This window comes from Asterias rubens, chromosome 12 (assembly GCF_902459465.1).
Source record: "Asterias rubens chromosome 12, eAstRub1.3, whole genome shotgun sequence".
In the NCBI taxonomy this organism is placed as follows: Eukaryota; Metazoa; Echinodermata; class Asteroidea; order Forcipulatida; family Asteriidae; genus Asterias; species Asterias rubens.
Genome location: NC_047073.1, coordinates 3,358,797 through 3,386,646, shown reverse-complemented (window position 1 = coordinate 3,386,646; position 27,850 = coordinate 3,358,797). Strand labels below are relative to the sequence as shown.

Here is a 27,850-nt window from a genome sequence, read left to right as displayed (position 1 = left end):
CCGATCCAAGGCAACGTGTTCCTTTAAGTTGACTGCCGCTTCTGAACGTCAATTTTAGCCAAGAAGCTAATCTTGATTCTTGATCACCCCCCTACTTATTGCCCTGTCTGATTCACCATCGATGGATGAATATAATTGTCTCAAGTTATTCTTGTCCGCCGTGAGCTTGAAATGTGTACCTTGATAGTGACTCGGCCGTAAGATTGAAAGATTACCGGTCATTAACTTGGATGTTAATTACTTTTCAGTGGTTTATGTTAAACCAGCATTAAATTTGATTCAGGTTCTTGTGTATTCTGGAACCGTCATCTAACACATTGTTGCGATTACGAACACTGTAGATTTGTTGAAGAGTTCACTTAAAGGCAGCGGACACTATTGGTAACTACTCAAAATAATTTTAACATGAGACCTTACTTGGTATAACGAGTAATGGGAGCTGTTGATAGTAGAAAACATTGTGAGAAATGGTTCCCTATGAAGAGAAAAAAAAAGTAATTTTCAGATTTAGAATTTGAGGTCCCGAAATCAAGCATCTTGAAAACACACGTGTGTGACAATGTCGTTTTTCTTCCATTATTATCTCGCAACTTCGACGATCAATTGAGTTCAAATTTTCACAGGTTTGTTAATTTGTGCATATGTTTAGATACACCAAGTGAGAAGACTGATCTTTGACAATTACAAAAGGTCAATTGTATAAAATCCACCTGCTTAGCATGTGTGACCTACAACTTACATGTCTCCTGCCAGTCGTTCCACTTCATCTTGTGAACTTTTTATCGTGCGTTTTTGTACAATAATTTGTAGTTTCAGAATTGTTTGTGTTCTTTAAATAAGTTTCATGCCTGTATAGTGCATTTGGGTCTAGTCATATGATATATTTAGCGGAATGTGCTTGAAAAGAATAATTTAATTTTATTATTATTCATGTGTGGTTAGTTTTCATCTCGTTGCCGGTGTAGCTCTTACCGACAAACCATCCAATATTGATTGTAATGATTAATAATTATCACTTTGGAATCTGTGTGTGAAGGCATCCTAAATGAACAGATGGACTCAGATAACAAAATAATACATAAACCAATAAGTAAGATTTGGCACTTCGCGTGATGGAAAGTACAACTTTATATAATTAGAAAGGAAATTTGCAGTAACACCATGTGATTATCTCTTTTAGGTGTTGGTTATGAAAACGACCGATGGTTAGAACTCTTTCTTCACATGGTGTTTACCGCTAGCCTGTCTCAGACACATAAACCAATGTTGCATGTATAATTAATTTGTATATATGAATATGCAATTCGTTCGCGCTGACTTGCTAATATAACTGTTTGGCCAAATATTTCAGAGTTCCCACAGCTTGATCTAGAATTGTTTGCCATTGTTTCGCTAGTTTCGCTAGTTTCGCCCATTGCTGACGTAGATTACATTTTGCTCATTAATTTACCTCCCCTTTTCCCCTGATACTGTGGCAACTCGGTACTTACATTTTGTTTCCATAAGGCAAGCATCTCAATAACTTTGTAATATAAATAATATTGGCCAACATAAATAACTCATCAATCCGAATCCGTATTAGTATCTCCGCAATTGTTTTCAATTTATGTTAGAGGGCTTAGCATGTTTGGGTTTAGGATTATGGAGCTGTAAGTAAGAGATGTTTAACTTTTTTTTTTTTTTACGTAAGTGAATTTTTAATCCATTAGTGGCCATCTGTTAGTTGTCAGAGTGAGTTTGACTCCTAAACGGCCAACGCAAAATTGCTGTTTACTTTCTAAATAATCGGTCATAATTGCCCTGGCTGAACTGTCATAGGACTGGAGGGGGGGGGGGGTTGGTTAAAGCCTCTTGAATACACGGAGGTATGGAAGAATGTTTTCAAAGAGATTACGCCGGGTTGGAGCGAAACAAATTAACATTGTTTCAGGCCAATCTGGTTGTCAAGCAATAGCATAAAATTAATGGTTAAGTCATTACGCCGAACATTCCAATATTCAAATTGAAATGATTGCATTTATGGGGAGATCTTGAGTTGAGTGTGCGCTTGGTAAACTTGTCCACCATGGATTAAACGTTTAATGGACATTGTATCAAAGGATCGCCAGCGATGCAATGTCGTCTAAACGGAATGTAATGCTTAAGTGTTTTGGACCGCTCAATTGTTTTACAATACAATACAATAATCTTGATTAGATTCCAAGAGGGTAATTCCAATGCTCGCATACAGTGAAAACAATGAGACATTAAAAAACATTTTTAAAAAACAGACAATGGCTAACTACAATAACAAGAAAAACCACTAAAAAGCGATAAGAAAAATACTGGAGACTGGGCGATACTGGAGTCATATAGATAATACAATAAAAGTAACCTGCGAACATTCATGGTAGCGTTTTCGAGATATCGCTGAAATCCGGAGCGGTTCAGTCCACGCAGGGAAGAATAATTCATAAACGGACACACAATCTGAGAAACGTTTCTGTCAGTAACACTTCTCAGATTCAAATTTGTGGGATAAAAGCTAAAATGTTTTCCCACAATCGCATTACTTCGAAGTGAAATAATTCTCAAAATGCTTTACAATGTATAAAGCTGATGTCCTGCTTTATAACCAAGTCAGTTTTGTTTGACCACTAATTTTAAGAGGTTCTCAAGTGTACACCTTTTCTTCGATGCAATTTAATTAAAGAATGGGGTATCAGTCTCACGAATTGCAAGCCGGTAATGGGGTCTAGTTCTGTGTTTCATTGAGTCAACGATCAAGTAATGGTCCGTAGAAAACAATGCTTTCCCATCAGTTGAAGAAATGAAAACCAAGAGCTATTTCATCTTGACATTTAAATTCGCTAGCTTTAGTATTGAGTTTAAGACTCCATATCATTCGATTGGTTAAGCTTTACCATGTGACATCGCCCAAGGGCGTGATTGCCCCCTAAGCTTCTGGATTTTTAATCCATGACGGGGGCGTGAAGAAAGAAAAAGGTTTAAAGACACTGGACACTAATGGTTATTGTCAAAGACAAGTCTTCTCACTTTGTGTATCTCAAGATAGACACAAAATAACGAACCTGTGTAAATTCGAGCTCAATAATGGTCGTCGTAGTTGCGAGATAATAATGAAAGAAAAAACTCCATTGTCACACGAAGTTGTGTGCTTTCAGATGCTTGATTTCGAGACCTCAAATTCTAAATCTGAGGTCTCGAAATCAAATTCGTGGAAAAGTACTCCTTTCTCGAAAACTACATTACTTCAGAGGGAGCCGTTTCTCACAGTGTTTTATACTATCAACCTCTTCCCATTACTCGTTACCAAGTAAGCTAATAATTATTTCGAGTAATTACCAATAGTGTCCACTGCCTTTAAGTCTGGACCGTGTACAAAAAACAACTTAAATCTCACTCCAGCCGCGTGATCAGACGACATTTTCAAAACGGCTGTGTCAAAACCGTCCATCACTTACACACACACGTTGACGTTTTTTTTTTCACTGATTGATATTATGTTAAGGTCACGGCTGAATTAATAATAAGATTTACTGCCATCTTGGTTTCTGATTGATATAGTGCTGCGAGGGTGATGTTTAAAATGGAACAGTAATATTGCTGTGCTTTTGATGATTTAACCTAAACAGATGTCACTGTGGTAAAAATGTATCTTGCAAGTTGACTCTGACAAAAACGCACACAACAACGCAGTTATGATAAGAGGTCGTCCTCTGAGACACATTTGGACGTTTTCCCCGGCTGAGGTTTTGAATTATAGTTCCCGAAACTCAGCTGTCTTGACCGCCATGTTGTCTGCTCATCAATAATCCATCTTGCTTCTTCAATATCGCAAAAGAAGGAAACATGCCCGGAAGTTGTTTAGTTTTCCATTGATAAAGAAAACCACACGTGCACTTAGCCCGTCTTATTGTATAATAATTTGAACGTTAATTTAGCACTAGCATCCTAAGGGACGAGCGCACACAAAGATGTACAGTTGAAAAATACACAAAAGATTTGAATAATTATTTGAAGAGATATGACAATACTTGATCAAAGGAACTTTTTTATCCTTTGTGTACAAACTGCAGGTCGAGTCAGTCATTATAGTAGTTGGTAGCTTTCATGCGTTGATTCAGCACGTAACGATAGCAATGTTATCGAATCAATGGTTACATCAAGATTGCATACACTCAGTCTCAGTGTAGATATCATCACAGCGGATATAATAATTCGGATTGACTCGTAACCAAAATCACCTAAATTATGCCCATAACACTAATCCAATGTGCCTATTGTTGAGTAATCACCCCAGAACAACAACATCAACAACAACACAACAAGCCGGATTCTTGTGTGCACTTACAATTATACTCTCGATATTTTGACGTAAAATCATTATATTTTGCTATTTTTTGCGTCTAAGTTTATTTTACATATCACAATATCCATAGTTTGAAAGCAAACAACAACAACAATAACAACAACAACGTAAAAAATAGAGCAGCAACAACAACAACAAACAAGATGTTGTCTACAGATACATTTTTACGCGTAAAATTGACGTAACATAATTATTGGGTACTGAGGTATAATAGATCACTGCTTAGTGTCCCATCAGGTGATGTTACATAACGTCTTCTAAAGTGGCGGCATTTATATTCTTAATGAGCAGCATAATCTATACGGGGCCTAATTGGACACATTTTTGGCGGGTTTGACGTGGGATGACGTGATTAGAGTATTTGTTCAGGAAACGGAACCGTCCACAGAGAGGGTTGTAGTGCTTTATCTCGACCGGGCATTATATCATGGTTGTTTTTGTATTTGTCATAATGGGTGCGTTCGTTTAGCTTCCCTGGGTCGACCCCGTCGTGTGGCATTTTTTTTCCCAGGACGAACGTGTGCAGATAATTACCCACGTTCGTCTTTGGAAAAAAAAAACCGCGACACACCGGGGTCGACCCAGGGGAGCTAAACGAACGCACCCTTTAAGGCCCTGCAGCCGACTTCACGAAACTCTAGGATTAATCCTAACTCGAGTTTAGGACAAGTAACCCGTCCTAACTTAGGATGGGTTCAATGCTTCCTACGTATTTGAATGCGGGACTCAACTCATCCTAAGTCCTAATATTAATCCTAAGTTAGGAAGAGTTTGGTGAATTTTAAAAGACCAGGGGTGGATTTCACAAAGAGTTACGACTAGTCTTATCTCGAGTTAGGACGAGTTACTAGTCCTAACTTAGAACTAGCTGTACGTTTTTCGTATCTCTTAGGACTAGTCCTAAGTTAGGATTAGTCCTAACTCTTTGTGAAATCGACTCCAGTATTCTCACTTGCTGTATCTCATCATATGCATAAAATAACAAACCTGTGAAAATGTTGACTCAATTGACCATCGAAGGTGCAAGATAACAATGAAAGAAAAACACCCTTGTTGTACACATTTGTTGTGCTAATAAATAAATAAATAAATAAATAAAAGGCCGGAAGTCTTTTAATATTTGAGTGAGAAATTACCTCTTGCTCAAAAACTACGTTACTACAGAGGGGGCCATTTCTCACAATGTGTTATACTATTCACAGTGTGTTTAAAAGAAAATGAGTTATGACAGTCAGCCAATCTGATTCAGTAAATATTATAGTCACTCGCCCTCTCTCTGCGCACATTATTCAAAACCAATCTTGCAAACACAACTTGTCATTTATATGAATACATAATAAACACAAGTGCCTTATGTTGATAATCGGGATGGCAGGTTCCGCGCTGGATTCGAAAGCATAGCAAACTACATGATATGCTTAATGTCACACTGTATACACCAGCAAATGAATGTGATGTTAGCTTCAATGATTATGCGGGCAAAGCCAAGTATTGATTCTAGCGTGTGCGGTGCTTCATCCAAGGTAACCATTCAGTGAGCTGGAGAGAGAGAAAAGGTCGAGCATAGCTGCATCTCACCATCCACACACACACACAGACAGCCAATAATAACATATAGGGATACCATGTACAAAGTCAGTCTCCTAGTCAGACTAATGACGTCAGAGCAAGATATAGGGGACCATCTTTAATGGTGTATGTGCTTGATTCAATTAAGACGACTTTGCCAGTGGTGTTGTTTTTCTCCGTTGCTGGCATGGTTACTCCCGCTCATGATATAAAAACAGAAATAAGAGTAGAATACCGAAACATTATTGAATTAAAGACAAGCTTGTGTCGCTCTGCAAAAAAAAAAAAAAATTGAATCAATATTATGTGTCCATGAAAAAAAACTCATTTAGATGGAGATCTGTAAGCTATGGATGATAGAGGTCCCTCCCACATTTCAAGGGTCTCCTTGAGTTTCTAGTCTCGAGGAGTATATCATTTCAACCTCCTTGATGGGTGTGATGCATTGACACCCGATGGCAGCATGTTAAAAGCTCATGGTATCTCGGCAACGTCAGAGTAGATTACACAAGATAACGCGAGATGTTTAGAATCTGCGGCCCTCACGCGTCAACCATCATCGTGTTTTTCTATTTAGACCATCTGTCTATGAAATGATTTGCAGTTCTCGATGTGTCCCCTGTGGGGGTATTTAGTACAGTATAAAAGGGCAAGGAATTGAGCTGTGTATAAACAGGCTTGTTGACACCACCAAAGACAAAATACATCTGAGGATTCATTATCTAATGATAATTAGTGAAACTTACATTGTTTGCTATCAGTGGTAGGACTTTCCTTTGTCCCAAGGACCATATCCCACGAAGAAAATATCGTACAACCAGTTCCATGCAATCTCAAAGAAATTGTGAGTGTTCACAGAGGCCTAGTTTTCTTGAGCATTGCGAAAAGATACCCATGCGCTACCAAAGTACCGCAGTTGGTTGCACCAAGTTGTCTACAAAAGTTGCCTCATGTGACAAGGCTTTAACATGTGTATACAGTTCTGAGTGAAGACAGTATTCAAATAGTAAAAAGTTTGCATAAAAGTAACATTTCCTACAGTTTCGCTGTTGTGTGGTCATCATTCAAACTCGAACAATAATAAAAGTGAGGTCATCTGACGTGCCGACTGCCCTGGTTCGACCAGCCATTCTCTCAACCTCTCACAATGAATTTATTCATGATAGACATGTACTTGTAAGAGACGCCACAACGAACCCCGTGTTTATTCACAATGCCCAGACATCATTTTCATATTAACCTCGTACCCACGCATCGTATCAGTTTCTTTTCTCCTCTCACCCCCAGTTGTGGATATTCCCATTGTAATGAGATATCTTGCTCTTGTTGTGTCCGTACTGTGATATGACTTGTTATTTTTATGAGACTTCTATCAGATGTCTGCAGGCACAATAGCGTGACAGTGCAGTGACAGTAGGGGATGCTTTGTCCATGCCGATATTCGATACTACGTGTAGCACAATGACTGTCCAATATTCTCTTACCAGCAATTTTTAAAACCACACGCGAATTTCATGTTACAATTGCAGCACCGCGTAGGCCGTCTGCCAAACCCACCCCTTAACCGCGTTTATGGACGTTTATATCCACATGGCCTAAAAAGATAAACAAACAGAAGTGTTTTTGCCAAAGATTTGTTGAAAAGTTTTATTCCTTGAAAACCTAAGATCTTTCCATGGTTGACACCCACTCTTTTTATAAAGAAGTTTCTTCTATTAATACATTTCAAAAAATAGTCCAGTGGTCTGACGTTTCAACCATATCGTCAGAGTCAACCCAACAAAACCCCAAATTTAAACCGGTATCGGGTGTTACAGAAGCAGTCAAGTAGACAGAAAGTATAAGGGGTGAAAAATGAAGAGGGTAAAGGGGGCGTGGTACAGGGAAGTGTCTGTTTGAACACAACAGGTTCCAGACAGACTCTGTTGTGTTCGAAACGTCAGGCTGTTTTTGTTTTGCAGGTCCTTTCGGTTGGTACGACCAGCTAATTCTATTTTCGCAGTGGCACATCAACTAACTCAATAATGTGCGACATAAATGCAGTTTGATAATTTGAGTCTTTTTTTGTTTTCTGTTTACAGTTACCACGTGATCGGAGCATCCGCCTTCGCGTCATGCCGGAACAAAGCAACGATTACAGGGTGGTGGTATTCGGAGCTGGTGGAGTGGGCAAGAGCTCCTTGGTCTTACGATTCGTACGTGGGACATTCAGAGAGACGTACATCCCCACAATAGAAGACACCTACAGACAAGTGATCAGCTGCAATAAGAATGTGTGTACCCTTCAAATCACCGACACGACGGGGTCCCATCAGTTCCCGGCAATGCAGCGGCTGTCGATCTCCAAGGGGCACGCTTTCATTCTCGTCTACTCCATCACAAGTCGACAGTCATTGGAGGAACTCAAACCCATCTATGACGTCATATGTGAGGTCAAAGGTGACATTGACGGTATCCCTATCATGTTAGTGGGGAACAAGTGCGACGATGGGAACCGGGAGGTCAGTATACAGGAGGGGATGGAGCAGGCGAAGGCGTGGAGTTGCGCGTTTCTCGAAACATCGGCGAAGACAAACTACAATGTCAAAGAACTTTTCCAAGATCTGCTCCAACTCGAGAAGCGGCGGACCATGAGCCTTCACCTGGAGACGAAGAAATCCAAGTCACAAAAGAGGCGGGAAAAGCTGAAAGGCAAATGTACGGTGATGTGATTTCAATAAATGAAGTCAACTGCACCTATCTGCAGAGAACTGCATAAACACAAGAGGGCGCTAAACATCAGATTGCCTCCAATGCCACGTGTGCTTACTACTAGCTACGTAATGCGCACACAAATAAACAACAATCATTGGTGTCATTGTTACATGTAAAGGAGATTTTCTACACAGTTACGACACCATTGGAATAAATCCTTGAATGCAAGAAAAACCGTGTCCGCAGGTCGGATAATAAGACCATTGCAAGCTCTTCGGATGAAGCAAGTAATCTTAAAAATAGAAAAGCTTTAAGTCTCGGTCAGGAGTTATGAATTTAAACGGAAAGTATAAATTTAAAAAAATGGATTGATAAGCTTTAAGATTGTTTTGGATAAGATTGAAGAATGCTATTTCCTATGCACGAATAGATGCCATGTCACAATTATTATAACCATTGGATGCAGTGATCAGGAGTCCGTCTTACAGACGATGTGACCTCTGTTCAACATTTAAACCGCCCTCTGTTGACAAAACACTGTCGAAGTCATGTGACTTTTTCTTTTAACTTCGCGAATTCACGAAACACTTGACCCTTTGTCTCGTAAAAAGTGAGATTCCAGGAGCATTTGAGATGTTCATGGTGTGACGTGTACAAATCAGATTATGACATGTTGTTTAGTTACTCATTTTTTTCTCGAGTAAATATTATTATATTTTGGCACTTTGCAATTCGATTTAAATTCACAGGAGAGTTGCTAATAAAGTATTCAAATTAAACAAAAGGGTATGGAATGAGTGTTTGATAAACAGCAATCAGTTTACACTTCTCTTCCTTGTTTTATACAGAATTATGTAATTATTAGAATTAAAAAAATTAATCACCGGAGAAGAAGAAGTGATGGAGATTATTGACCAATCCGACTTCAGGATACAAATTGTACATTTTGTGAGAAAGCAAAGAACTATTTTGTAACTCAGTTTAGCCTTATACAACAAGATGAGTCTTTACAAATTATTGAGAGAGAGATTACAACAGTTTACGAGATTATTATTATGACAGATAAAATTCTAAGTAATATTTTATTGTGTCAGGTTATTGATAAGTAATCAGCCTGGCAGAGAGATGATTTATTGGCATCATCAATTTTGTACTCGGATTAAATTACATTATTTGCTTTGTTTCCAACTTATTGCATTGAGATGTATTTGAAGAAGCTACATTTTGAAGTGATGTGTTTAAAGGTACTGGACACAGTTGGCAGTTTACTGAAAATAATTGTTAATAGCATAAACACTTAATTGGTAGCCTAGCGAGCAATGGGGAGCTGTTGGTAGTATAAAACATTGCGAGAAACGGCTTCCTCTGAAGTAACGTAGTTTTTGAGAAAGCGGTAATTTCTCACTCCAATTATTCAAATACACCACGCCTGAAGCCCTTTTAAAGCATTTAGAAGCAGACAAATTTTGTGCAACAAGGGTGTTTTTATTTTATTCTTGCAACTTCGATGACCAATTAAGTCCAAATTTTCAAAGATTTGATACATAATGTTGGGCCTCACCAAGTGCTGATACTGGTATTATTTGACAATTACCAAAGGTGTCCAGTGCCTCTAAGTATTTTTTTTAAGATCACATCAGGGATGATTGAGAGGACGACGAATGTACTTTTGCACAAGCCGAAATGGGATTTCTTGTTTATCCGATTGAAGGTATACACGATTGGTAAACACATTTACTTAATTTTAGTCTGAAACCTTACTGATTAAGAAGTTCATACTAAAATCATTCTTTTTTCAAAGGAAATATTCCCTTCTGAATTGAAGTCATATACGAGAAACATGTAACAGACTCCCTAAAACGCATAACCTGATTTCGGTTAATTTTTGCCAAAATTTAGGACAATGTGCTGACAAAAGTAAATAGGCGCGGGTTCACTTTTTTTTCTCTTCCCACACAACGGTTTCATATCAAATCCTCTGCTCAGAACTGGGGTATTTAATTTCAATTTCAAATTCCTATTATCAAAAGGTCATCAAAAAAAAGATGCGTGTCAAATTAAACAAAATTAAAATAAAATCACAATCAACAAATGCATGTTTTATTTTGAAAATGAATGCTTGTTTTTGCCCTACAAATTAATACTTTGACGACCGCTATACAACAATAAACCACTTTACCACCAGATTACGAAAATTATGCAAAAGCAATTTTATGAAACCCAGATAACGTGCACCAATGAGGTTTTTTATTTCTGAGCAGACGAAATTGTCTAATGTTTGTTAAATTAGGAACACTGTCTGTAATGATTTTTTTCAACTCTACCAATTCTGTTAAGTACCTTTAATGATGGGGCGTTATTGATTTGAACTGGTAACCATGACTTCAAAGTAACAACAGCTCTGCACATTGACAACTTGAAACTTACTTTTGTTGTACAGATTGGCAGCATTATAAGAAATTAACTTTCTTTTAAAGTCACTTTTGATGGTTTATCAACTTTAATGAAATGCCACTTTGAAAACCAAATATATTGGAAATTATCACCCAGTTTTTTTAATGAAATAGGTCGAAACCCTAGGAGGAAAAAAAATTGATCATAAATTAATTTTGTAAAAAAAACAATGTTGAATGTGGTTATGGTCGTTGGGTATGCTGTCACCATAGTGATCAATATTCACTGCACTGAAATCAAAGTTTCCAATTAGCAAGGGCCAATTGAACGACTTATCGATTAACATTGATTATTGACTATCAATCAGCAAGTGGCTGTTTCTTTTCACACAATTTAAAAATAATCTTTTTGAATAAATAAAACAGAATTTTGAAGTTGATAGTTTATTGTAATAATTATGTTTTCTTTTTCTGTTTGGATCGTTATGTACACTTATACGTTTCTACGTCACTTCAGTTGTGTTTATTTTTGTACACAAAGTTATAGTTGTTGTAAAGAGTTTCCGATTTATTATAACCATGGTAACGTGTTTATTTTTTTGTCATAAAAATTATTTTGTTTAATTGTTTGTATATTATCGTTTGCATATTGGTTTTTTTTTTTTTTTTTTTTTTTTTCAATAATGGTAAAATATTAAAACTATTTTATTTATTGAGAAAGAAAAATAAATATTTAAAACCTATCATCAATTATTGACAAGGGTGTGTTCTTGTGGTTGACAGTGGAAGTATGATGTTTGTGAGTCTGTTTGACGTTTACCTTGTAAAATAGTCCATCTTAAAGTAAAAAAGGTCCACCGTAAAAGAGAAGCCTTTAACAAAGACTCTGCTATGATGGAATCATCAGACCGTTTACTGTTTTTCATCTATAACATAATAGGTCCTTTCGTTTGGAAAGTTTTTGCAACAGCTAAAGCTGTTTTTCTTAAGTTAATCCTGGCATATGTTTAGTTAAAGACAGTGTACACTATTGGTAACTGTCAAAGACCGGTCTTCTCACTTGCTGTATCTCATCATTATGCATGAAATAACAAACCTGTGAAAATTTGAGCTGGATCGGTCATCGAAGTTGCGAGATAATAATGAAAGAAAAAATCACCCTTGTCTCATGAAGTTGTGTGCTTTCTGATGCTTGATTTCAAGACCTCAAATTCTAAATATATGAGGTCTCGAAATCATTTCGTGGAAAATTACTTCTTTCTCGAAAACTACATCACTTCAGAGGGAGCCGTTTCTCACAATGTTTTATACTATCAACCTTTCCCCATTACTCGTTACCAAGTAAGGTTTTATGCTAATAATTGTTTTGAGTAGTTACCAATAGTAACCATGCAGTGTCTTTAAAGTGAGGGTATACCTTTGGTAATTACTCCAAACTAATTGCAATAAAACAATTAATTGGGCACTGATTGATGATGTATAACTTTTTGTGAACCAATTCACTTCAATGGAACGAGAATTTAGAAAGAGGGATTCAACAGCATTTCACTCTGTGAGAAACATTTCTGCAGAAACGTTTCCGAGGTTGTGCATTCCCATTGCGGAGAATTCTTCCTGCGTATATTCTTTTATTCTTCCACCAGATTTTAGGAGATTTTTATAAAACGCCACACCCTTCCCCCAAAACGAAATGTTCACACGTTGGTTCTCTTGTACGTTTGTACAAGTAAAAGGTATGTTTTGCATACGTAACGAGGGCAGACCGGGGTCGACCAAGGGAAGCTAATCGAACGCACCCAGTGATATAAGGCAAAGCACATGTGTTCACACCACAACACAACAGGACCGACTACAACATATCAATGCCTCCACGGTGTCCCTCCAAAGTCAAGAGAAGACGGTTTCAATGCCGGACCACTGTTGCTCCAGGAAAACACAACCGACAAGAAAGAGATCCCCGCAGGTCAGTTCAACATTTCATTCTATTACTGCGTGACATTATTCGTGTACGCCATGCAAAATCGTGGAGATACAAAACTTACTTCTTTGGCCAGCTTTGGCCCAATTTCATATCATAGAGCTGCTTTGCAGTTTTCTGCTAAGCAGGAATGAGCAGGATGCCGGTCACAAATAATGGTACAAAATCGTGGAAATAAAAAACTAACTTTCAGCATTGGCCCAATTTCATATCGTAGCAGAAATGAGCAGGATACCGGTCACAAAATAATGGTACATGTGACTTGTAATTTCGGCCGGTAACCTTATTCTGGTAAGCATAATTTTGTTGTGCTCTTAGCATATGTTTTTGCTTAAGCAGCTCTATGAAATTAACCCCCTAATATGGCAGAGGGTTTTCTCCCCCAAATGTTCCCATTATTATTGATTTTCCTCTATGAAAAGCACCCCCTAAAATCCTCTCAAGAATTGCAAGATTCCCAGAACATTAAGACACAATAGAAGTGGTAACTGGTAGGTCATACACTATGCCACATAACAAGCACCGAATGAACTTTATACTTGCTACAAAGAACCCTGGTGTCCAAAGAATGAACTATCGTTCACCTTAACTATGTTTGAAACAAATTCCTGCATATGCAAATTGCAGTGGTGTTGTCGTTGTGCATCACAGGTCCTATACCAGTGCATTTCCTTTGTATGTATATGCTTAGTTTGATTAAGGTTTTTTTTATATACAGGCTATTTTGGTTGATGTAATTTTATTTGATTCAAAATGTGGTTTTCTCGCCATCAAAGAGAAAGATGTACGGGATGGGGACCAGCCTAGAGATTTAAAGCCATCGGACACTTTCGGTAAACAGTATTGTCCAAGGCCCACACTTCATGTATCACAACTTATATATAAAATAACACACGTGTGAAAATTTAGGCTCAATCGGTCACCGGAGTCGGGAGAAAATAACGGGAAAACGCACCCTTGTTTCCGCACGTTGCGCCGTGTCATGACATGTCTTTTAAACAAATCCGTTATTCTCGCTATCGAGAATTGATAATTGTTTTAATGTTTTCTCAAAAAGTAAAGCATTTCATGGAATAATATTTCAAGAGAAGTCTTTCACCATTACCTTCTGTTAACCCTGTAAGTTATTTGTAAAACTGTGAACTTTTTGTTGTGTTTTCTGTTCCGAAAGTGTATAATGGCTTTATAGTCTAGTACAACATTAATGAAACGCGGATTTTTATTTTGGGTCAGTTTAAATTTAGTCGGGGATCATTGTGCGTGAAGGCAGGGTGACCTAGGTATGAAACATGTAATGCAAGTGTATTCAAATAGCGCACTTTTTATTGACGACCCGCAAAAACCGTAAAATGTGTCTAGCGCCCTCATCGATGTATGTTATTATTTTAATGAGTAGGGTAGATGGCCTTATTCGATCCAAACCGGACCTTCTTCAGAGGCATAAACAAATACATAAACATACATAAACATACATTCATAGAACAAATGAGGGGAAAGGGATTAAAGGCAGTGGGACACTATTGGTCATTGTCAAAGACTAGTCTTCACAGTTGGTGTATCTCGACATATGCATAAAATAACAAACCTGTGAAAATTTGAGCTCAATCGGTCGTCGAATTTGCGAGATAATAATGAAAGAAAAAAACACCCTTGTCACACGAAGTTGTGTGCTTTCTGATGCTTGATTTCGAGACCTCAAATTCTAAACTTGAGGTCTCGAAATCAAATTCGTGGAAAATTACTTCTTTCTCAAAAACTACGTCCCTTCAGAGGGAGCTGTTTCTCACAATGTTTCATACCATCCATCTCTCCCCATTACTCGTAATCAAGAAAGGTTTTATGATGATAAATATTTTGAGTAATTACCAATAGTGTCCACTGCCTTTAAGGGAAGAAATCCAGAAATCAATATTAAAAGAAAAAACAAATTTTATAATTTCTAAAAAAATTAATAAAAAATTAACTTCATTTGTTTATGTCCATTCACAGTTCCGTAGAGTGATCATGACCATTATTTTATTCGAGAGATCAACTTTATAACTTTTAAATTAGTGTAGAAATTTAAAGGTCAGGCCCTCGGCATTTTTAGCCACAAAAGTTGCTGAACACAAGAAAAAATTCTTACCAAATTAGGGTAAGCTAAAAACCACCCGCTAAAACATGTATCTTCAACCCTGCTTAGTTTTGATTTGAAAAAAAAAATATTAGTTGGGAAATACTTTATGCTGAAGCAGCTCAGATTATGATGAATCGGGCCGTTTGATGTCCATTGTCAATCAAAACTCACCTTTTCCCAAATTAAACAAATTATAATTTAACGATATTAAAGTCTGTCCGGTGGCTGTTGGTTGCATCGCACTATGAATCAATGTCTTATTTGATTAAAGGGGAAGGTATATTTGGTATTCAACCAATGAATGGCAGTACAAACCTCTGGTTTGAAGCCTACAGCAGCTTTCGAAAGTACAAAGCATTTTGAGAAACATTTTTACTTCGAAGTGTTACGTGGTTATGTAAAAAGATTTCAATTTGTTATGCCCCGAAATTTGAATCTGAAAAGCGTTACCGCATAACCATCAAATTTTGCGACATTTTCACCACGGGGCTTGGTTTTCTTGTATCAGAGTTTACTCAAAGAATGCTTTCTCATTAAAATCACTGGACACTATTGGTAATATTGTCAAAGACCAGTCTTCTCACTTGGTGTAAGAACAAAATAACAAACCTGTAAAAATTTGAGCTCAATAAGTTGTCGAAGTGGCGAGATAATAAACAATGAAAAAAAAAAACACCCTTGTCACAAGAGGTTGTGTGCTTTCAGATGGTTGATTTCGGGACCTCAGATTCTTAATCTGATGTCTCGAAATCAAATTAGTGGGAAATTACTTCTTTCTCGAAAACTACGTTACTTCAGATGGGGGCTGTTTCTCACAATGTTTTACACTATGAACAGCTCCCCATTACTCGTCACCAAGTTAGATGTTATGCTAATAATTATTTTGAGTAACAACCAATATTATTCTTCTCCTAGGTGACTTGTCTGGGATTTAGATAAGGAAACTGACGAACCACATCTCAAAGCTCAAAGCTCTTAATGATTTTGAAGTCTGTGAGTTGTTTTATTCTACTGTGGACCGAAGCCAATTTCAACAATCAACCTTACCGTGCCCTCAAAAGTACGTTTGAGCCTGTGCCAGAATTTCATCGAGCTGCTTAGGCAGATATCATAATGCTTAACAAGCAAGCTACCAATCCCATTATTGTACATGTGACGTGGTAATTTAGTCTGGTAACCTTTTTTTGGTTAACACAGTTATGTTTTGCTTAGCTGTTTTTTTTTTTTGCTTAATGGCAGGTTCTGTAAAAATGGGCTCTGGTTTCCTTTGTATCATAACCCCCCCTGAGTCATAACCCCCCCCCCCCCCTCTGGATCAAAACATAAAAAACCCGCCCCTTCTGGATCAAACCCCATCCCTTCTGGATCACCCCGTGCCCCTGTGCAGCCTATTTGTTAACAAGATGTACATGTGGAGTCAAATTAATTTTCATGATTTTGAGATAAAGCCATTTCCCCGTAACATGAGGGCGCTGTTTCTGATGTTGAAACTCTCAACACCATGCAATGCTTCGTTCCAGACATACACTCTATAATGTCTACCTCAAAATAGCCAAGTTTGTGACTTCAATTCACAAACATGGTGTATGTCACACTTACATTTATTTTGAAAGCTACAAATATGGTGAAGTGATAACATACACAATTCTCTAGCAAATTAGTCAACATCCCAACCATCGTTGTACATTAGTTTGACCATACTCTATGGTTTGACGAGATACACCAAAACTATTAGGACAATGTGTGTGTATACTGAAACAACGGTTAAAGCCAGATTTTCACGGGTTCATTATTTCATGATTCATGATCACACAAAACGTGAACACTTTCTGCAAGAATTCTTTTTTTTAGCTATACCAATCATGCATAATACCTTAAAAAATATAAATTCAAATGAAAAAAACTGTAATCAAAGTTCGTAGTCGTATAAATAACACTTTTTTTCTTGATTATGATTATAACCTGTATTTTATTGGAAGATTAGCCTTTTTAAGTATTAATTATTATTTTAAAGTATTAATCTTGCCTCCGGTGAAGTCAAAGAAATAATCTTCTCTCAAGTCGTCGATGGTGGCGCTAGACTATATCGGGTTCACACCACGGCCCAGTTAACGACTCTCGATTATAAATTAAAGGCACTGGACACTATTGGTAATTACTCAAAAAAGTGGTTAGCATAAAAACTTACTTGGTAAGAGTAGTTAACAGTATAAAACATTGTGAGAAACGGCTCCCTCTAAAGTAATGAAGTTTTTGAGAAAGAAGTAATTTTATTTCGAGATCTCAGAGTTTGATTTTGAGACCCCGAAATCAAGCATCTGAAAGCACACAACTTCGTGTGGCAAGGATGTTTTATTCCGTTATTATTTTGCAAAATGTTGAGATACATCCAGTGAGAAGATTGGTCTGTGACAATTACTAAAGGTGTCCAGTGTCTTTAAAGCGCAATCAAATTAACACCAATTACAAACAAATAACATTCAAACAAATGTTGAACACAAATGGTTAAGTTATGTCTCTGGGTTCATGTGGGGATATATTGAACTCCTTAAAAACCTTGTGTCGTAGGCCATGCATGCTCGTTATACGGCAAAGAACCTTAAAAACCTCCTTTACTTTACCTACTCTTTTCCTATATTTACTGAAGTATAAACCCCCATAAAAATAATAATTTACAGAAATACTGAATAACACTGTTTAATACACAATATAGGAGGGGAGGGTGGGGAGAGGAGGGTGGGTGGGGTTGGGGGGGGGGGGTTCACGTGGTGATATAGTAGTATACTTAGGTCTATCTTAAACCTTGTGTCGCATGCCATGCTCGTTATGCGGCAATTTTTTTTTTTTAACCTCATACACTTTAAAACACTCTTTTGCTATAGTTACAGAAGTATCCAAAAACTCACAAAATAATAATTTTACAGAAATACTGAACAACACGATGAATACTCAATATAGGAGGGGGGGGGGGGTCCCACACAAAGACACACATCGAGCACCAAATGCCTAATAGTCAGCTCAGTTAAAAAAAAATGTTCAAAACAAGCAATATAAACAAACTTTTATAAACAGGTTTTTGAGATTGTGCTTGAAAGCTGAGCACCAATCTATAATTTGGCAAAGTTTAGTGTACGAAAGACAATAATTGATTATTATTTTATTATTAGTATATATAAACAAATTGACCAGTGATATAGTAGTATACTTAGGTCTATCTTAAACCTTGTGTCGCATGCCATGCTCGTTATGCGGCAATTTTTTTTTTTTTTAAACCTCATACACTTTAAAACACTCTTTTGCTATAGTTACAGAAGTATCCAAAAACTCACAAAATAATAATTTTACAGAAATACTGAACAACACGATGAATACTCAATATAGGAGGGGGGGGGGTCCCACACAAAGACACACATCGAGCACCAAATGCCTAATAGTCAGCTCAGTTAAAAAAAAAATGTTCAAAACAAGCAATATAAACAAACTTTTATAAACAGGTTTTTGAGATTGTGCTTGAAAGCTGAGCACCAATCTATAATTTGGCAAAGTTTAGTGTACGAAAGACAATAATTGATTATTATTTTATTATTAGTATATATAAACAAATTGACCAGCAGCAGCAGCTGAAAGGGCCACTTCAAGGCAGTGGACACTATTGGTTTTATACTCAAAACAATTATTAGCATAACACCTAACTTTGTAGCGAGTAACGGGGAGCTGTTCATAGTATAAAACACTGTGAGAAACGGCTAATTCTGAAGTATTGTAGCTTTCGAGAAAAAATTAATTTTTCACGAATTTGATTTCGAGACCTCGGAATTATATTTTGAGGTCTCGAAATCAAGCATCTGAAAGCACACAACTTCGTGTGACAAGGGTGTTTTTTTCTTTCATTATTATCTCGCAACTTCGACGACCAATTGAGCTATACATAGTTAGTAAACTTGCAGGTCCAATCATGTGTAGATCTCTTTATGTGGGAGCGGTATGGTCTCGACGTTTCGTACAGTATACTCTTCTCGTCTTCAGTAGAAAAATAAACTGTATTTTTTGTTTTGAGAACTTTAGTGGTTCGACTTGGCATCGGTGGGAAACATATTTTATGCTGGGCTGATTTTTACCCATAAAAAAATAAAGAATAAATAAATAAAATCATAAAAATTGCCAATGTCTTTGAGGAACGTAAGAGAAACTGTGTCTCCCCATGCATCGTGAACCGTAACAGTCTACATTTTCCACAAGCCTGCTGTCAGAAAATTCAATGTCATGTAATGTGAGAAGTGATACACTTAAAAAGCACTGTCATCCGATCAGGTATTTGCTTTCTGCAAGAATAATTGCCAAGGATACAGAGAGCATATGTCGACAAGAATTGAAATAGTGTGAAGGCATGAAGAATTTAAGCAGACAATATTGGCTAGGAATTTTCTGCTTAGCAGAAATGAGCAGGATACCAGTCCCAAATTGTACATGTGACATGTATACATTTCTGTTTGTTTATAAATTAATCTGGTTAAGTTTTGTTGTGCTTGGCTGCTTGTTGCGCTTAAGCAGCTAAATGAAATTCGGCCCAGGTCTTTTGGAATAGCCCTTTCTCGTATTACCAGCAATAGCGTGACACTAGATTAAAGTTCTGGTACGTTCCATTCGAACTATTCCTTCTAATATTTCATTCAATAGCGTGACTAGTTTTCAGATAATTCGGGTATCTTCCATCCGACTCATCTCTTCGAGAGTTTCTTGCGACAACATGACCCTCTTCATCACCACATCCATCTCCCATTTCTGATGATGCTGCCCTTTGCAACACCCGCCTGGGCGTCTCATCGAGAGGGTATTACAGCAGGGCCAGTAGACATGACTCTTGTACTTTGTCTTGCGGAATTCTTCACCTGGTCCCGGTCTCCAACGATGCCACGAGTTTGGCGGGAGCCCCGGCAGGGGATGGAACCGGCATTCGGTCTCAATAACCGAATCAGCTGAGTAGGGTTGCTTACACGAGAAACACAACAACTGGTTGCTCTCATCCGACTTCGAAGCGACAGCAAAAAGAGTCTCCTCTAAGAAGTTATTCTTCGACTTGAGCTGACGATTTTCTTCTTCGACCTCCTGCAACCTCTCTTCCATCATTGTTAATTTACTGTTCTGGGACGTACATACCCCCCGTAAATCCACGATCATTTTGTTGTAGGATTTCTTGACCGATGCCCTATTCTGCTCATCGTTTTTCTGTGCGATGATGAGCTGCTCAACTTGATTTTGGAGAACAGTTTTCTCTGATTTTATTTCTTCTCTTTTCTTCTCCATATCCAAAGCAGCTGCCTCTGCCTCTTCTTGTTTTGTCTTAGCAGTTACAAAGCTTTCTTTGACCTCTCGAATCTCCTCCTGTAAAGCTTCCGTTTTTGTCCGTAGAGCGTGAATCTCCTCTTGCGTGATTTCCCCAACTTTCTCCAACTTTCTGATCATTTCTTGAAGTTGATGAGTGTGTTCGTCCAAACTTGTTGACTGTTTCTGAAACGGTTGAGCTGCTGACGTTACAGAGCGGGCTTCATCGACATTGAAGTCGGTTAGATACTCAGTGCATGTGTCCTCAACCGGGACGTTTGGCTTCGCCATCTTAGCTCAGAGCAGACATCAACATGTACTATCGTTTCTGGACGGGTAAAATCGTACAAGAACGTTTGAGAATAACAAAACAAAACACGGTGTTCCCGTTAGGAGTTCATTGTAGTAGAATGGCACCAAAAAAACGGTAATGGCCCGACGCTTCGACCCCAGCAGCGTCTTTCTCGAATGCCAAATCGACTACTAGGGCCCTACCTATTAAGCCAAATTGACCGACCGTGTTAGTTCGCAAAGTAAAAGGGAAACCACGCAATTTTGAGGCAAATTTGTGTAAATCATTGTGTTCTACTTTTACAACATTTTTCTAATCATACCGTTTTATAACAAACGGGTACAGAACGCTTTTCAAAGACCAACTCGACCGATCCAAGGCAACGTGTTCCTTTAAGTTCTGCATGGGAAAGCAGAAAAATGGCTGGAGTGGGGGGGGGGGGGTTGTCAGTCTAACAACAAAATAGCAGTACAGTGCTATTATTTGATCTGGAGTCATTTGAATTATAATACGGCCTTCTGTCACTAGGAAAACGTACTTTGTGTTCAATATCGCATGGAACCATGCACCATGAATAAAAAGCCACTGGGGATTTTGCGTATGTCAACACGTTACAGAATTGGGTTTTTTTTTGCTCACAAAACAGTTGCTGGCAGTGCAAGAACTTTATGTACTTCACCATAACACATGAACTGACAAACTTGTAGAAGGTTGAGATCGATTGGCCATTTGGGTCACAGAAAATAGTGAAAAATCGATTACACATTTTGCATGGATTAAACACTTTTGTAAGTCCAGGAATACATTTGTACTGCATCGAATTAATAATGTTACATGGACTTTGACCTCATACTACATGGCAGTCCATGTATCAATGGCGCTAAGTAAAGATTATAGGCTTATGGTGTATAAAAACAAAACGAAAACATGGACCCTATTAGTTCCAATATCCCGTTAGAGGCACGTACAATTGACTCTCATTATCAAAAGATCACTGAAACTTGGCAACTTACCTCTTGACCGCTGTTATTATAGAGGAAAACAAAACAAAGCAACACAGAAGCAAATATGAGATTTTCGACTTCATCGTGAACATGTATTTATAAACAGATAGCCTCTTTTAAAACAGTGCTCTTTACAGCGGGAGTTGCAGCAACGAAACAGCAAAAAAAAATACTTACAGAATTGACTCTAAATTCGCCTTTATTCCAACATGGCTGCTGAATTATAATGGCAGATGTTGTAAAGATCCCATGGATGGAAATACATACGTGTATTTGTACACCTAAGCTCTTCCAAGCAGAACGTTCTATTGTACGGCACAATACCAGGTGGTTGTGTGCACACGTCATGAAATATCTGGAAAAATTTAGGGGGCTATCCCGTTGAGGTATTAGAAATGATTTTAGAATATTACACAATACTCATTACACCCCCCCCCCCGTAACCAGGAATTATTAATATGTATGTATGTATTTGTTTTTATATGTTATTTTTGGAAGGGGGGGGGGGCGATCATGATTATTTTTGTGGTGTTACTATGATTTAAGTTCTTTTATTTATGTACTATTTTAATTTTTAATTTTTGTTGTGTACATAGGCGAGGGGTAGTTTTTGAACAGTGCAGGCCCAGTTTATTTGGTAATGTTGTGTTTTGGCGGCAGATTTGTTTGATGTGTTCATCATATAATATTTTTTAGGTGGACCCTTTCCTTCTTTATTTTGATTTTGGTGGAATTTTGTTAGAATGGTGAACGAGGGGGGGGGGGACCGACCCGACAAGGGGGGGGGGTAGTTAAAACATTTTGAAACTGGCTCAATTGGGGTCATATTTTGTTCCACGTTTGCGGTTGCTTTTCTTTGTCCGGTGAAAGTACTGAAAGGTTGAGGAATTGAAGTTTTGATTACTCTGAAAATCACTGTTGCATATTCTGATTGCCGCTTTGTATTAAATTTCGTATTGTTTGAAGCTTTGCATGGTGTGGACAAATAAGGATTAACTTGCGGGTACAACCGTGTGTATAATCTCTTAGGGTGAGTGTTGGCTCTGAAAAAGAGCCGGTTTTGGTCTCAACGTTTCGAACGGTATACCCTGCTCTTCTCCTGAAGACGAGCAGAGTTGTACCCGGAAGTTTACTATATTTTATGTATAGTTTCTTTTAAATATAGTTCATCTTTACAATCCGTCTTGAAAATAACTACAAGAGAAAAAGAAATGAAAATAACCACACATGAACACGTCCCATATTTTTAAGTGAATGCTTCAAAACACGTTGGAAACATTTCTGAAAATTAGACCAATATCCCCTCTACAGCCCCCCTTCTCTAGACAAATCCACCACGATAATGGCAGGCTTATCATGTTTTCACGATGGCGTACACTCTAACCTGGTGAGAATTTACCTGGACCTAATAATCACAGAGGCTGCTTAATAGCAGAAACGATTGCCACATTTCTGCTAAGCAGAACTGAGAGGGGTAAGCTCAAAATTGTACATGTGGCATTGTAGTTTGGCTGGTAACCTTATTTTGGTAAGCCTAATTTTTGTATGCTTAGCTGTTTTTGTGCCTAAGCAGCTCTATGAATGTGGGCCTATAATCTCATTTAGAGCTGCTTAGGCCCGAAAAGTAGCTAAGCACAACAAAATTATGCTTACCGGAGTATGGTCACCAGTCAAATTACCAAGTCACATGTACAATTGTTGACTGGTATCCTAGTGCTCAAGTCTGCTTAGCAGACAATATTATGACACTATTTTCTGCTTATCGGCGGGCCTGACCCAGTTAGAACCAAGTTTATTTTCTGACCAACAAAAGGGGGGGGGGGGCCCACCGGGACCATTGCTCAATCCTCTTTGCCCCCCCCCCCCCTAAATGAGACCATTGCTCCCTCATCAAAACCCCTCCCACGAAATTAGTCGGAAGAATCCCACAAATGAATGATTCGAAACATCCAAAGGATCCCACTCCATTTATGGCATAGTCCCCGTCCCCCCCCCCCGCGCGACCAACATGAAAATGCTAATTACAACGGACGTGTTTTTGTGATACAGACGTTTAAAATTCCGCACCAACCCATCTCATTACGTAATCTTACGTAATAGTTAACTAATTTTTGGGGTTGAACAAAGAATTGACTAGAGTGGGATTCGAACCAACGACCTCCAGATTAACGTGCCGGCGCTCTAATCCGGAGGTCGTTGGTTCGAATCCCACTCTAGTCAATTCTTTGTTCAACCCCAAAAATCATTTACAAATTTACCCAGTCAGTTTCCCTCGTGGTTTATATTGATAATAGTTAACTAGTATGGCGAGACCTTTGTGTGTGACGGAAAACTATAGGAAACCGTCCACACATAATAATCGAAGATTTGTAAAGATTGAAACATTATTTGTGTCCATTGACAACATTGCAGGCCTAATGCAGTTCAGACGTTCAAAAGAAACATTAAGTTCACTCCTTTTTGATACAGAGTGCGTACCCTCTTGAGTTTTAGACGAAAAAACAGCTGACTTTCAACAAAACAAACCAAAGGCTGCTAATACAGGAAGGCAGTTGAAAATAGTCGAAAACGTGTGCACAACTTTTATGTCGAGCTATTTCAGTGAATGTGTGACGAATAACTCTCATTGCCGGAATATATGTCTTATGGAACCAAATCACCCAGCTAGGGCTCGTGAATAGTACGTGTTCATCTCTTGAAACGTTTTCTCCACCTCCTGGAAAGGTAAGGTCAAGTTTTAAAGTCAAATTTTGACGAATGGTTGGCTTGCAATAATGTAAAGGCTGCAGACAGTTCTCGCGGTGCGTTTGGAACACCAGGGTGAGCCGCGGCCTGGGTCCGGCATGGAGACTCGGGCCACTAGACCACGGCCCAAAACTCTGCTGAACCCGTTGTCTTTAGTGTTGATTTTAGGCCAGAAACACAGTGGCGAAGTTTTTTTTTTTCTTCTAAAAATCCCAAGCTTGTTAGACAACATTTGAAGTGCAATAAAGTCAGATTAAACTGGAATGGTTACAAATTTAATGGAGGTTTCTGCAAATAGTTTGTGTTGTTGTCCATTTACTAGCCCTGTGCAGCATAATTATACAAAATTAAGGGAACATTTATCGCGCCACGCCACCAATTTGTCTGCCCTAAATTGGCTCAAATTACCTTGTAATTTTGTCTTGCCTAACAAGAAGGGTTATCGCATATAACTGTATATCCAGAAAAAAAAAGACAAAGGGAAAACCCTATGTTGAAACAAAGTTTACAAACTCGCAAGGAGATGTAATTTTTTTCAAAATTAAGTAGGCTACCCACATGCAAGTAAGTCTTTACAAGCAAGTCAACTAATGGCACTGTACACGTTTGGCAATTACTCAAAATATATAATATTAGCATAAACCTTACTTGGTAACGAGCAATGGAGAGTGGTTGATAGTATAAAACATTGTGATAAATGACTCCTTGCCAGAAGGATGTTTTTTCTTTCATCATCATTTTCTTGCTACTTCAATGACCAATTGAGTCCAAATTTTCACAGGTTTGTTATTTTGTGCAAATGTTGGGATAATCCCATGTGAGAATACTGGTCTTTGACAATATTACCAAACGTGTTCAGTGCTGGCAATTCCGATTCTATTTTGACCAATTATTGTTAAACTCAACAATTTTCAACCAATCAAACTGGTAGTTCTTGTCAAAGGGAATATGTTAGGAAAAATTCAGCTTTCTCAATAATAATAATAATGAACCATTTTTTGAGTAATTGTTTTGTTCGCTATGTATGCAACGGAGGAGTTGGGCTAGCTGTTCACATTGTTTTAAACCCTTTTGTAGTTCCCGGGGTACATAACAGTAAGTTAATATACGGGTAAATTATCTCAATAAAGATTAGTTTGATTTAAAACACTTTATTAAATGTTCAATAGCGTCATTTACATCATTGTAAACAGCAACAAACAACAACAACAGTATCACCAACAACAGCACCAGCAATAACAGTAACATCAACAACAATACCAACAACAACAACAATAACATCAACAACATGCATCATGTATCAGCTTAAAACCATTGGACCCTTTCGGTTCAGAAAAAAAAAAGTTCACAGATTTACAAATAACTTACAGGGTTTACAGAAGGCAATGGTGAAAGACTTCTCTTGAAATATTATTCCATGAAATGCTTTACTTTTTGATAAAACAGCAAAACAATATAAATTCTCGTTAACGAGAATTACGGATTTATTTGAAACACATGTCATGACACGGCGAAACGCGCAGAAACAAGGGTGGGTTTTTCCGTTGTTTTCTCCCGACTACGATGACCGATTGAGCCGAAATTTTCACAGGTTTGTTATTTTATATAGAAGTTGTGGTACACAAAGTGTGGGCCTTTGACAACACTGTTTACCGAAAGGGTCCAATTGCTTTAAACACTGACTGTTTGTAGTAAAATATTAACTATAAATAATCAAGATGTCATCACGTGGTTTGTGCAACATCATTTAACAACCTGAAAGTTATTTTTAAAAAATCTAATATCATCTTACTGCATTTTTATGCATGATGCATGCTTCTTATTCTTAAACAAAATCTCAATCATAAATAATGGTCTATAATAATAAATAAGTGTCTATAATTTCATCATATTTGTGATGGACTCTAGAAACGCCAAAAGTTCACCAATATCCAAAAAACCTTCAACAAGTTAACACCTAAAAGCCTGAAAATAAAAGCCGACAAACATTAGAATATTTCAAAACTGTAATGTTGAATAACTGGATGAATAGTTGATGTATTAATTATCAACTGGTTATTAAATATAATAATATAATATATAATTATTATTCAGAACATTCCTTAAAGATACTCCCTTGCCATTCAAAATAATTTGGGTATTTTCTCACTTAAATACATTTATTAAAGACTCCATTCAGCTGAAGGCACGCAAAGTAATGCAACAAAATTATTTGGTTGTTGTTTCATTATCCTCTTGCAAATTCGATGACCAATTGAGCCAAGTAATGCAACAAATTTATTTTGTTGTTGTTTCATTATCCTCTTGCAAATTCGATGACCAATTGAGCCATACATTTCATAGGTTTATCATTTCATGCATATGTTGTGATACACAAAGTGATAATGCTGTTTTTTGACAATTACCAAACGTGTCCAGTGCCTTAAAGGCAGTGGACACCTTTGGTAATTACTCAACATAATTATTAGCATAAAACCTAATTTGGTAACGAGCAATGGGGAGCTGTTGATAGTATAAAACACTGTGAAAAATGGCTCCCTCTGAAGTAACATAGTTTTCGGGAAAGAGGTAATTTTCCACGAATCTGATTTCGAGTCCTAAGACTTAGAATTTGAGGTCTCGAAATCAAGCATCTGAAAGCACACAACTTCGTGTGACAATGGTGCTTTTTTCTTTCATTATTATCTCGCAACTTCGACGACCGATTGAGCTCAAATTTTCACAGGTTTGTTATTTTATGTTTTTGTTGAGATACACCAAGTGAGAAGACTGGCCTTTGACAATTACCAAAAGTGTCCACGGTCTGTAAATGTTAAAATAGAAATGTAATATTGAGATTATTCATTTCAGTATATAATATAACATGAATAAAAACGTGGGAATAGAATGGTCAACATTCCTACCACGTCCTAAGCATACACCGTCTGATAATAGCAACCCATGGACATTGTAACATATTGATTAACAATTAATGATCAACTGGCTATTAAGATAATATTGAATAATAATTATTTTGAAACAATCCTCAGAGATACGGCGTAGCTGTTCTTTAAAGTTGTTTTTGTTTGGAATAAACATTCGAATAATAATGGCTAATTCGACCAATCTGTCACTACAGCCTTAAAATAGAACTTGAATATTAAGATTATTAATTTAATTATTAATATAACACGATTAAAAACATGTGAATAGAATGGTCAACATTCCTGCCACGCATTAAGCATTTAGGGTCGTATAAGCAATCCATACGGTATGTGAAACATAATTATTTTTATCATCATCGCTATCGCATAAAATAACACAATCATCATCACAACTATTACCCAAACCACAAATCACCCACCCAGATCGTACCATCACCATTA

General features: G+C 37.5%; 2 protein-coding genes across 2 annotated transcripts in view; one reads left to right on the top strand and one right to left on the bottom strand.

Moving 5' to 3' along the window:
- Window positions 1–11,669, top strand: part of LOC117297668 (GTP-binding protein Di-Ras2-like) — a 28,260-nt gene extending 16,591 nt beyond the window's left edge. Inside the window, exon 2 of the mRNA XM_033780816.1 lies at window positions 8,023–11,669. Coding sequence (XP_033636707.1) covers window positions 8,023–8,652 — 630 coding nt within the window. The 3' untranslated portion in view covers window positions 8,653–11,669. The remainder of the gene's footprint in view (window positions 1–8,022) is intronic.
- A 7,331-nt stretch (window positions 11,670–19,000) lies between these two features.
- LOC117297341 lies at window positions 19,001–22,031 on the bottom strand. Its single transcript, XM_033780319.1, has 2 exons — window positions 21,918–22,031; window positions 19,001–20,772 (listed from the first exon to the last, which is right to left on the bottom strand). The coding sequence occupies exon 2, from the start codon at window positions 20,733–20,735 to the stop codon at window positions 19,812–19,814; it is 924 nt and encodes a 307-aa protein (XP_033636210.1). The 5' UTR covers window positions 20,736–20,772; window positions 21,918–22,031; the 3' UTR covers window positions 19,001–19,811.
- Window positions 22,032–27,850: the final 5,819 nt, after the last annotated feature.

Bases quoted from the DNA above. Each gene is read 5' to 3' on its own strand.
- LOC117297341 (XM_033780319.1), bottom strand. From the start codon at position 20,735: ATGGCGAAGCCAAACGTCCCGGTTGAGGACACATGCACTGAGTATCTA.